Source organism: Kogia breviceps, chromosome 6 (genome assembly GCF_026419965.1).
Source record: "Kogia breviceps isolate mKogBre1 chromosome 6, mKogBre1 haplotype 1, whole genome shotgun sequence".
Lineage (NCBI taxonomy): Eukaryota > Metazoa > Chordata > Mammalia > Artiodactyla > Physeteridae > Kogia > Kogia breviceps.
In genome coordinates, this window is record NC_081315.1 from 3,258,316 (window position 1) to 3,271,313 (window position 12,998).

Sequence of the window (12,998 nt, forward strand, 5' to 3'; positions counted from 1 at the left end):
GTTACTTGTTGGATTTTTTTTTTCTTAATGTGTATTGCTGTTCTCCTCTCTGAAGACAGTGTCATGTGCGTATTTGTTTTAAGTCCTAAATAAATAAATTGGTTTTGGTGTAGGAGCATCAGGCCAGACGTATTTTAGGTTTTAGTAACTGCTTGTCATTTCCTAGAAATGAAGATATGAAAAATTGATATCTCGGAGAGTCACATTTTCAGTCATCTTGTAAACTAGGACTGCCTCCCGGTGTAGTCACGGTGTGACGGCTGTGTCTTCCCTCTCTGGATGTAGCCTGGCATGAAAAAGTTGACATTCCGATACTGAGGAGTTGCATTCCGCTGGGCAGTTTCTGACGTACCACAGGAATGCGGAGGCCCATACAAAGGGCAAGCTTAGGGCCACTGACGGAAGAGGCTGCCGTGCTCAGCGACAGCCTGTCGTGGAAACTCACACAGCGAGTGCTCATGACTCAACCTGGACGGGGAAAATGTGGTCACGGGGACGCAGGACAGGATGGCCTTCCCTCAGAAGGAGCCTGCGAACCCCTGTCCGCTGAATCACAGCCTGTGGGTATTTATGAAAACTAGGTAAGGTTTTATATTTGCAGGCATTGGTGCTTTCTTGTTGTGAGCCTTGAACCTGAAAGAAAGTTTATCAGGCTGTTAATGTTTTTTTCTCTATTTTACATTATGTAGAAGACATTACTTTCAGTGAATTTTTGGTCTGCATATTTTGGGTGCTATCAAGTCATTCCGTTTTGCACCTGTGAAAATATTAAACTCAGTTTATTTCACTTTCAGGAACAAGTTGTAATTCTTAATTTTTAATTTGTTCCGTTAAAATAATTCAATGGGAGTGAAAATCTGGATTGTTAAACTGTCTTTGGAGCAACCATTCCTCAATAATTAGTTTTACCGAGGGAGTATGAGTATTTAGTAATACTCTGCTGCAGGTGGTCTTTTCGTTAATCTTTTGCTGTGAGTTTAACCTTTTTTTAAGCAGCGCGGAGAACCAATAGGTAGACGCACAGTGAGTCGGCGCCGCTTTCAGTTGTGTCACCTTCGGTTGTTCAGTGCAAGCCCACCGGGACGTTCTGAAGTCGCATTGGGGTTAATAGTTGAAAGCCAAGCTATACACCGCACTTCTACAGGACAGTTTAGAAGGGTTTAAAGACTGTAGTCCTTAAATGTTCACACCTTGTAGAATCAGAAGCCTATCGGCATTCTTAAAGCACACACATACCGTACTTCTCCACTCCTCCCCATCTCTTTCTAACTTGCTGGCTTTTGTGAAAGGCTGGCCTCCAGTAGAGAAAGGGCTCACAGGTTTCTAAGTATTCAGACCCAGTCTCATTGATAACTGTTACCTACATCTTTGTTTGGAAGACAATTATTATATATGTATTTTAATATTGGTATCTTATATGTAGATGCCCGTGTACATAGAAAGACCGAAATGACCAGAAGACGGGGAGAATATTTTTTTTTAAGTTTTAAGAAAAAAGCTGTGTCACTTTAAAAATTGAGTTTAAATTTTAAAAATATCTTTGTTTATCTCGGTATGTCGTATTATGAGTGCCATTTCAAAGGAGCAGATGTGCTAGTAGTTGAGTTTCTGGCAGCAGCTGCCTGAAGAGGCTTGGTTTTTATAGATTTGACATTTAAATCTTTGAGTCTCCCAGGGTAACCCTCCCGCTCTGGATGGTCATTTGTAATTTTGCTGAATTCGAGTTGCTGTCTGAATGACAACAGCTGACTTGTCTTTCTCCCTCGGCCAACGAGTGAGCGAGCTTCTGAGAATCTAGCTTTCCGCAAAGCTCTGTTCCCCACTTGCCACGGGGTTTATGCTCTACTGGTATAAGAGATGCACTATGTAGCAGTATTCCTGAGGAGGTCTGGGACTTACTCCTTGTACATGGCAAGCTTACCAAAGACCAGAGCTCTTGTATTATTGAGTGTGGAAACGGGCTATAGCAGAAAGTCAGAGGGAAGGGTCAGGTCAGTGTGGGATCCCAGAACCCTGCGTGAGGGAGTCTGATGGTAATTTGGGGGCATCTCTTTTAACCTACCCTTAGGTGGGTTGGCTTAGTTTCCCACTTACGCAATGAAAATTGAACTGGAGGGACAGTTCTCATGGGAGGAGGAGGATGGCAGGTCATACATATTATAAACACTTGGGGGCCTTTTCCTAAATAGAAATATTTGAGGGCCTTTGATGTAGCACATTGGACTCTGACATACTTTCAGGTGTGAAGCTGGAGAAAAAAATGCCAAGAGACCCTGTACTGTATGATTTTCAAGTTTTTTCTCAGCTCTGACATTCAAGAAATGCATTTTGTTTTTGAGATGCATTGTAGGCAGCAAATATGACTTTTTTTGTGTGTGTGTGTGTGTGTGTGTGTGTGTGTGTGTGTGTGGTACGCGGGCCTTTCACTGCTGTGGCCTCTCCCGATGCGGAGCACAGGCTCCGGGCGCGCAGGCTCAGCGGCCACGGCTCACGGGCCCAGCCGCTCCGCGGCACGTGGGATCTTCCCGGACCGGGGCACGAACCCGCGTCCCCCGCATCGGCAGGCGGACTCCCAACCGCTGCGCCACCAGGGAAACCCTGACATTCTTTTTTATTAAACTCATGGCACTCGCTGTTCTACCTGTTGTCACAACTTTCTGTGTAGTCATCTTCCATGGAAAACAAACTAATTAAGAATAGGGGCTGGGCTTCCCTGGTGGCGCAGTGGTTGAGAGTCCACCTGCCGATGCAGGGGACACGGGTTCGTGCCCTGGTCCGGGAAGATCCCACATGCCGCGGAGCGGCTGGGCCTGTGAACCATGGCCGCTGAGCCTGCGCGTCCGCAGCCTGTGCTCCGCAACGGGAGAGGACACAACAGTGAGAGGCCCGCATACCGCAAAAAAAAAAAAAGAAAAAAAAAGAAAAAAGAATAGGGGCTATATTTAGTGAGTTTCTTGTAAGTTCTGTGTTGATTACCTAGTTCATATTGATTCTGTAGTACGTGTCCGGTGAGTATTTGGAAGAGGAATAGGAAGCACAATGGTATGTGTGTGCGCATCTCTCTCTCTTTCTCTCTCTCTCCCCATATATATGTGGGCGCGGGGCAGGGAGACCCCCAAATTTATGACCAGGGATAAGATAAAAACGGGGTAATGCTGGGTGAGAGGGAAATGTAGGTATAATTGACTCTTCAAAACTGATTTCAGGTTACCGGCGGCGGGAAGGGTGGGTGGGAGGGATGGACTGGGAGTTCGGGATTGACACATACACACTGCTATATATAAAATAGAGAACCAACAAGGCCCTACTGTAGAGCACAGGGAACTCTGCTCAATATTCTGTAATAACCTAAATGGGGAAGGAATTTGAAAAAGAATAGATACGTGTATATGTATGACTGAATCATTTGGCTGTACACCTGAAACTAACACAACATTGTAAACAAACTATACTCCAATATAAAATAAAAATTAAAAAAAACTGATTTCAGATATTTCATTAACATTTGTTTACCATCTCTTTGTATCTTCCTAGTTATTTCACCCATGACCTCTATCACTTCATTGCTAAATTAGCGTAGAAAAAGATTGGTTCCAAGTTAATCAGTGGTATAGCTCAGTCATCAAACTTAACTCTTCCTTTGCCCCTAAGGTTGGTTCTTGTTTGGTCAAAGTGGAGTTACTACTTTTTCTTATTCAAGTCCTGAATTTTGCCAGAATACTCAAAACCACTAAAACAAACAAACACACCAATCTTCTTGATAAGTTTCCCTTGTATACTTAAAAAAAAATTGTGGATATGCACATGTGTGTGTATAATGTAAATTATGCCATTTTAACCATTTAAAGTGTAGGATTCAATGGCATTAATTGCAATCACACTGTTGTGCAACCGTCATCACTACCTATGTCCACAACCTATGTTTCGTAGCTCCAAACAGAAACTTTGTAACTTTGCATTTCCCTAACCCCCGGAAACCTCAGGTCTACTTTCTGTCTTTATGAATTTACCTATTCTAGATACAATATTTGTCATTTTGTGACTGGCTGTTGCACTTAGCATAATGCTTTCAAGGCTTATCCATGTTATAACATATAGGAGAACTTCAGTCCTTTTTATTGCTGGATAATATTCCATTGTATATATCACATTTTGTTTATCCACTCATCAGTTGACACTTACGTTGTTTTCACCTTTTGGCTATTGCAAATAATGCTGCAGTGCAATATCTGTTTGGGTCCATGTTTTTGATACTTTTGGGTATTTATCTAGGAGTAGAATCGCTGGGTCTTATATTAATTCTGTGTTTAACTCTTTGAGGACGTTCCAGACTCTTTTCCACAGTGACGGCACCATCTTACATTCCCAGCAGCAGAATTCAAGGGTTCCAGCTTCTCTAGATCCTCTTCGACATTTTTTGCATTCTTTGTATTTTTTTTTTTTTTAATTATTGCCATCCTAATATCTCATTCACATCTAGTATCAGGTGTGATATGGTATCTGGTTGTGTTTTTTGTTGTCTTTTTGTTTGCTTGTTTTGTTTTTTCTTATTTCGAGAAAGCACAGCAAGGATTTATTAATAAGCACTCTTGGGGGGAGAGTGGGCAACTTGGGTGAGTAGCTTTGTTGTGGTTTTGATTTACTTTTCCCTAATAACTAAGGATGCTGATACATATATCTTCTTTGGAGAAAGGTCTGTTCAAGTCCTTTGCCTATTTTTTAATTGGGTTGTCTTTTTGTTGTTGAGCTATAGGAGTTCTTCATGTATTCTGGATATTAAACCCTTCTCAGATATATGATTTGCAAATATTTTCTCCTGTTCTGTAGGTTGTCTTTTCAGTTTCTTGATAATGTCCTTCAGTGCACCAAAGTTTTCAGTTTTGATGAAGTTCAGTTTATTTATTTTTCATTTTGCTGCTGGTCCTTTTGGTGTCATCTCTGAGTCCATTGTCAAATCCAAGGTAATGGTGATTTATCCCTTTTTTATTTTCCCCCTAAGAGTTTTATGGGTTTTGGCTCTTTTATTTAGTCAGTGATCCGTTTTCAGTTAATTTTTGTATGTCATGAGAAGTAGGGGTCCAACATCATTCTTTTTCATGTGGAAATACAGTTGTCTCAGCACATTTGTTAAAGAGATTGTTCTTCCCCCATTGAATGAACTTGACCTTTGTCAAAATTAGCCATAGATATGGGTTTATTTCTGGGGTCTCAGTTTTATTTCATTGGTCCATATGTGTCTGTCCTTATGCCAGTACCACACTGGTTTGATTACTGCAGCTTTGTAGTAAGTTTTGAAATTAAAAGTGTGTGAGTTCACTAACTTTGTTGTTTTTCAAGATTGTTTTGGCTAATTAGGGCCCCTTGCAATTTCATATGAATGTGAAGATTGGTTTTTCCATTTCTGCAAAAAATATTTTTGAGGGGATTTTGATGGGAATTGCCTCAAATTTGTAGACCACTTTGTGTAGTCTCTTATAAGACTTAATAATAAAAAAGAATGCATTTGATAGGACTAACTTCATTTCTGACAGTGTCACCAAGGAACATTTGGAGGAGAATTTAGGCAAATGGCTTTGGAACAATCTTTATCTATTTCTGACTTTTCTTAAAACCCTCAAGGATTGTAGGTGTACTTTTTAAGTTAACCAAGTTCTTATTTAATCTATATCATTTCTACAATTCCTTAAGTCATGATTTTAGAAATTTAAATGATACCAACTTTCAGCTGCTATTAATAAGATTGAATGAAGTGTTCTTGTAATTTGTGCCTCTGGTTTTACAGAAAGCCCTTTGGATACCCTTAATTTTTTTGTTGGAAACTTTTTAGCTCTGTGTTTTTCCCTTTAGAAACTTTTCTAGGTCAGTGCTCTATTGTAGATTTACGTGGTTTTCTATAAGGGTATGTATAGTAATTTTCATTTTTAATTTCTCCTAGTGTGTCCATCCTTTGAGATGTATCTCTGTTTATTATTTATTATGTTAGTTTACTGTGCTAATGCCTTGAAAGACTTGTAGTTTACATTTGACTTTTAATTGAAACATGAGAACTCTTTGCTATTTAATCTTATCTTACATACTTTGTGCATTTGATCACTTTTCACATAGAATATTTCCTTGTGCAGGTTGGGTCCTTACTGCTTTTTTATACACACATAAAACTTTATAAAAATGGCTTGTACTTTGTTCTTACTGGCTTTGTTTTGTGCATTACTATCTAAACGTCTCTGTGTCATTTGTAAACCTGAGGATTTCTCTCCATTTCTTCCTACTAAATCATCTAAAATATTTTAAAACTTTGGTCTTAATATCATCTGTGGGAGATCTTACCTGCTGTATGTCTCTATCCGGTTACCTTTTTTATCTCTAAAGTTTTCCAGGACTGTATTTAAAAAAAATTTTAATGTATTTATTTATTTTTATTTTTATTGGAGTAGAGTTGCTGTACAGTGTTGTGTTAGTTTCTACTGCACAGCAAGGTGAATCAGCTATACGTATACTTATAGCCCCTCCTTTTTGGATTTCCTTCCCATTGAGGTCACCACAGAGCATTGAGTCCAGGACTGGTTTTTTTTGGTTTTTTTTTTGGTTTTTTTTTTTGCGATACCCGGGCCTCTCACTGCCGTGGCCTCTCCCGTTGCGGAGCACAGGCTGTGGACGTGCAGGCTCAGCAGCCATGGCTCATAGGCCCAGCCACTACGCGGCACGTGGGATCTTCCCGGACCGGGGCACGAACCCGCGTCCCCCGCATCGGCAGGCGGACTCTCAACCACTGTGCCACCAGGGAAGCCCCAGGACTGTATTTTTAAAACAGTTTACTTATATAGAACTTGGTCAGAGATTTTTTTTAAACTTAGTAAATAATGGTGTTTACTTACTTTTGTTTCTATATTTATTGTTTCAAAGAATCAGCGAGTAGAAGCAGAAGTATTGTGTGGGCTGAATGGGTTTCTAGGTGACGATTTTCATTCCTCCCTGACCATTCCTACCTTCCAGCCTCTGGCTTGTAAGCTAAGAGTAACCCCTCTCTGCCATAGAGCCAAGTGACCTTGTCATTAGGCCCCAGCGAGTGCTTTCGTGACTTGCGCTTTAGCTCTTTTGAGGCCACTCTTTCCTTCTGGCTTCTTGGCTGTGTTCGAAACAGTGGATTTTTGGATAAGTGAAATAATTTATTCTCCCTTGCTGGAGTGGCTTCTCTGTGCATTTGCCTTTCCCCCCTCAATGTATTCAAAGAATTAACCTGACAAGAGTCTATTATTTCTCCTATGGTTCACACCTTTGTGATGGTCAGTAGAACCTGAGTCTTTTGGGGCTTCAAAGACAGTTTTGTTAGATTTTAGCGCAGCTCACTTTGCAAAAGGCGTAGAGATATTTTTTGTAGCACATCTTAGGGGAAGCACACTTTTCATCCCTCAAGTAATAGTGCAGCTAGATACGTGAATATCTTCTCAGCCCTAAAGTTCTGTTGAACTAATGGCTGATTGGTCAGGGGTTCTACAGCCTTAATTCCAGAGTAGGGAGTGGTTGGTACTAGAATTAGGCATAAAATAAATAAATACCACATAGTTTATTCATGTTGATGTCACTACTTTTGTTGCAAAAATTTGTGAGCAACTCAATTCTAGCAGTTTTTATTAAGTTGTCATCTGAACATTGTATGCATTATAGACGTTTGATTTTTTTTTTTTTTTTACTACATGAAATTTTAAAAAAGGAAAACCACTCGATCATTATGATTATGAAGCTTGTCTGGTTCTGTAATTTAATAAAATATGAAAAAACTTAGAGTCACAGATTTTCTTTAGATTTTAATGCTATTTTATTTAGTGATAAAACTTAAAACATACAATATGTGTTTTTACCTAGTCCTATAACAGGGTTCAATGGGTAATGAAAGCTGCTACATATTTTACTAACACACTGAGATTCTTTCTTAGTTTGTAGTGCATCATTAAATTATAAGCGTCATTGTAAGAAATTAAATTGCAAGTAGGTGGTTTCAAAAACCAGAAGCAAATTTTTGTGTGTGTTGAGAATTTTCTGCAACTTTAGCGGTCTTTAATTGTAAACTAAGAGGAGAATATGTAAAAATTTAGGTCATTTTAATTGCATGTGAAATAACATGACAAAGAAGATAAGATTATTATATTTTTCCTGGCAGATTTTTTTCCACTTAAAAAAAGCAGTTCAGTATGTATGGTTGTGAGAATATGTATGTATGAATATTTTTTGAACGATTTTTCAGATATGCTAAGTATGGTTCTTTTTGATTTTGACAGAAACAATTTTGGAGCAGGAAATGGCTTCAGTGATGGCCTGGGCTCACCCAATAACCTTAAAAATGAGTGCGGTTTAGCCTATCGGGTGGTCAAGTTGGTTGGCCAGAGGCCCCAGAGGCTGATGTAGAGTGAGAACCTTGACTTTCTTATTCTCTTCATCTGACCTGACTTTTTTTTTTCCCTAATCCAAGTTGGGTTCTAATGTGTGAAACATTGTGTACTACCATGACATAAAGAGAGTTATAAAAGGAATGAGAATGTCCATAGGAGCTGCTCAAATGTCTAAATGATTTGGGGAAAAAAATGCTCTATAAAACAGCTCTTTGGAAGTGTTTTTTCCTCATATTTTTCTCAAAAGTAGGTTATTAACAATGGTGACTGGGACTTCCCCGGCAGCCCAGTGGTTAAGACTCCGTAGCTCCGCGTTTCCACTGCAGGGGCCGCGGGTTCGATCCCTGGCTGGGAAATTAAGATCCCCCATGCTGCACGGTGTGGCCAGAAAAACAATGGGTACTAAAGATGTTGACTGGAGGGAAGGGAGGCCTTTTGGAGTAGCGAAGGAGCAGCGGTAGGTGGTACGTTAGCAGAACAAGTCATGACTACTTAGAACTCTTCGTGGCTCTAGTTGGCATATCGCTACGCCAGAGAGGATAAATCTGCTCTGGTCTTAGGTGGGTATTTCCACCGATGGGGCAGAGGTGCCGTGTCTGAAGTCGGCAGTGCAGTCTTCACGCGGAAAGGGGCTTTGGGAATGCATGTCCACTAAAGTCACTGTGTAGCTGAAAGCGCTGAGTTGAATACCTTTTCCTTAAACTGATTTTGAATAAGTTGATTTGAAAATTTGGAAAAATAACTACATTTTTAAGTGAAAGAAATGTTTAACCTAAGCAAGTTAAGTTATAGAAGAGGATTATATGCATTTTATACTTTGGATATTTTTATAGTTTGCCATTGATCCAGTTCTCACCCCTGTTAGAATAATCTAAATCTTCACCTAACTGGGAGTGGTTTCAAACAGCCTAACACAAAACACATTCATAATGATTCTTCATTACTTACGTTATGAATTCAAAAACATTATATTGGAATTTTCCAGAAAAATATGTCTGAGATTTAAAATTTTGAATGGTTCCTTGTCATTCTGTATAAATAATGGTTTGAGATAGTTCTTTTAATTCAGTGTATATTTTTATAGTTGTTTTCTTCCTTGTTTTTATTCATCTGAAGGGTTAGCTTAAATTCATAATTTGTATTTCTTAAATCTTTTTTTTCCTTCTAGTTTTGGCAAGCGTTCTGCAGGAAGCTTTAGGCGTGGCTGTGAATGCATTGTGTTAGAGCCTTCTGAAATGATTGTGGTAAGAATACTTCTCTGAAGACTTTTTTCCCTTAAAAAAAGTTATGAAATAAAAGAATTATCACAGACTACTTATAATAGTGTGTTATATATTTTATAACTTTAGGTGTATTTATTTCATAACTTTTTGAGTTTTAGTTCATAATCATTATAATTATTTATGGGATTCAAGTAATGAAAATGAAAGTTTAAAAGGGTCACGTACCTAAATGTTTGGTGTTTGAACTTTATAAATCAGTCTATGAAAATGCCATTTAATTTAAACTTGGGGAGAATCTTGGAATTGCAGGATTTTAGCTCTCCAAATATTGGTTGGAATGAGTGAGATACTTTAAATGAGATACAGTGATATGTATTCAGGGAACAATTGACCTAAGGAAATCAGTTCACTTCCTTTATCTAATTGAAAGAAATTTGGAGGACTTTTATGCTGGATAAATACTCTGTTGAGATTTTTATCTCTATTTAATTGAATAGTGTGATTTAAAAAGTATATTGAGGTAAGACAGATGCAAAAAAACATAACGTTAGAAGAGATATTAGCAACATAATTATCTTTACTGATGCTTTAAGAAAAGCCTGTCACATTCTTCCTTACTATATAAAAACGATTTTAAGATGGGACACTATGTACCCCTAAACAAAATCAGCAACAAAAATAAGGTAAGATTGGAGGGGGTGCCCAGTTGGCTGATGTGCATAATATTTCCCGTCCAGTATCTATCTGGGCAGGGAAACTTGTTGAATAAATGATGGCCTAAAATAGATGATGGTGGAGGCTTTTTATTCGTATTTAATAAAATATTTGGTAGATGCCTATACGTCTATTTTCAGAGGAGACGTAGGTTTTTTCCCCGTGGTGGAGGAGAGGAATTTGTCAGAAATGGCAACTTCCTCATCAAAGCTAGTGAAGACTTTTGGTAAAATTTCCCAAAATTTACTGTTGAGTGAGAAAGTGGCACGGTGGTGAGTAAAGATTTAGGGGTGGAAAAATGTAGGCAGATACGTCGGGCTTCCCAGCCACAGGTCTTGAAAAGCATTTTAGATATTTCTTCGAGATTTTGGTCTCTGTTACTGCTGTTTTGTGCTCATCTGAAGGATTTTTGATCTTCAAAATTCCTTGAGGATTTTGTCCTTGTAAACGTGATGCTGACCGCCAGGTTGTCAGTGTGAGAACCGTCTTAGAATCTAAACGTGCTTTTGCAAGCAACACCGTTTTCCTTCTGTAAGTGTGACGAGGACTGACCGAACGTAGCTTTTCTACTGTTAGTCCATTCATCACTTTCTAAATGTTTAAAATGAGGAACTTAGTTTTTGAGAACAGTGCTATTTATAATAAAAAAAAAAAAAGAAACTGAATCCGTAGAATGAAAGTAGGAAGAGAAGCCGTTGAGTAATCTACCAGAGTCATTCTACCAGAAGTGGCGTCTGAGTCATTTGGGATTTGGGTTTTTTGGGTTTTTTTTTTAAAGCAGATTTACTTCATGAGAGTTTTTGTGCTTTAGTTAAGACAATGGGGCAGTTGCTTTCATAATGCGTGGTGATGTATCCTGTGAGATCTTCCATTAATAAATCAGGACAAAGACTACTGAACATATCCTTCCCTTTGAGACTGCAGGAAATTCAAGAGTTACCCGTATTGTCCTAAGTGGAACTGAAAATGCCTCTTTTCTTTATAAAGAAAAGTTACTCAGAAACGGTTAGTTTCAGAGAAGTTCAAAAACATTTGAAGTCTGTCGAGATAGTTTGTCTACAAATGTCTTTGCACAGTGAATGAACGTGGACTATCCGTAAGTTTTACTCTGCATATAATCTTAATATGGAACATGGTGTTTGAAGAAATGATATCTTGGGGGATTTTATTTCAGGTAGACTATATGGATGAAAATGAAGAATATTTTCAGCGTCAAGCTTCTCATCGACAGTCGCGAAGGAGATTTAGAAAAATCAACCAGAAAGGGGAAAGACAAACGATTATTGACACTGTGGATCCGTATCCTGTGGGCAAACCACCTTTGCCTAGAGGCTATCATACGGTAAGTTATACGAGTATAATAATTATATTTATCTTTATAACTTTCTGTTGGGAGTTTTGTGAAAAGACATACATTTTCTATTTTTGATGAATAATTCCTTTCTGTGGTATACTTATTCAAAGTGCAGATTTTTCTGGAAACACACATAATATGAATAGTTTAAGGAGCATTGAAATAAGATATCAAAAGGCATTGCTTAGCCTTTTTATTTCTTAACGTGGACTCTGAGGATCAGCTTTGTGATCAGCACGTACACTTGTAACTGGGGTATTTTTAGGTTCTTATCTTAATCTAAAATTTTGCCCTTTCCCTCACCGTCCCCAGTGGCGGGTATCATACCTGGTTTTTTGGGTTTTTGTTTTTGTTTTGCGGTACGCGGGCCTCTCACCGCTGTGGCCTCTCCCGTTGCGGAGCACAGGCTCCGGACGCGCAGGCTCAGCGGCCATGGCTCACGGGCCCAGCCGCTCCGCGGCATGTGGGATCCTCCCGGACCGGGGCTCGAACCCGCGTCCCCCGCATCAGCAGGCGGACTCTCAACCACTGCGCCACCAGGGAAGCCCTCATACCTGTTTTTTATTCGAAAGTTAGATATTTAAAAATTACCTATTATTTTCATACCATTCTGGGAATATTATCTGAGAATTTTTTGGTTTTAATATGATGAAGTGAGAGCATAACTTGAAATGATGCTTCTGGAAATCCCAGCGTAAAGATGGCCTGAAGCATTTCTGACAGGTTCAGAGGTCCTCTTTAATGCTTTCACCACTCGATTGTCATTTATTTCGTAAACATTAGGTGAAGAAACTACTTTTTATGTTTGAGGAAACCGAGGCACAGCTAATGGGTGATTTGTACAAGATCCCAGCATAGTCAGTTTGGGAGCCTATTTTTCTCACTCATTTCTCTCTGCTCAGCTGGGCTGCGTCCACATCCTCTGGTGGCCCACCCAGAACAGTGGCAAATATATTTGAGGATTTCTGTTTTCAAGAAGAAAGTAACTTGAATTCTTAACATATGTCATAATAAGGTCAAATATGGTTTATCTATACTTATAATACCATTAAATGAGCACTCATTTGTGAAATTAATTTTAAAATAAGAATAGTGAAAAGACAACTATTTTACATTTCTTATTTGTTTGTCTTCCGTATCCTCTTCTTTCTTTTTGCAAATAAGTACACATGCAAACTGCATGGGAAAATGTATATAGACTTAAAACTATGTACTTAATTCTCTGGTAACTTGAAGCGATGCATTTTATGCCCGCACTTCACGTGCTCCGTTTCTGAGAGCCCTTTGTATTGGAATATTTAAGCAGTTTTGGCCACCAGC

At 38.9% G+C, this 12,998-nt stretch overlaps 1 protein-coding gene across 6 annotated transcripts in view; it reads left to right on the plus strand.

Moving 5' to 3' along the window:
• Window positions 1-12,998, plus strand: part of RAPGEF2 (Rap guanine nucleotide exchange factor 2) — a 249,132-nt gene that overhangs the window by 120,925 nt on the left and 115,209 nt on the right. For 5 of the 6 annotated variants that reach the window (XM_059066801.2, XM_059066802.2, XM_067035439.1 and 2 more), the window contains 2 exons: window positions 9,556-9,631; window positions 11,499-11,666. In XM_059066801.2, the coding sequence (XP_058922784.1) occupies window positions 9,556-9,631; window positions 11,499-11,666 (244 nt within the window). Of the gene's footprint in view, window positions 1-166; window positions 582-9,555; window positions 9,632-11,498; window positions 11,667-12,998 lie in introns of those variants that run through there. The other variant, XM_059066805.2, reaches the window with a different exon arrangement.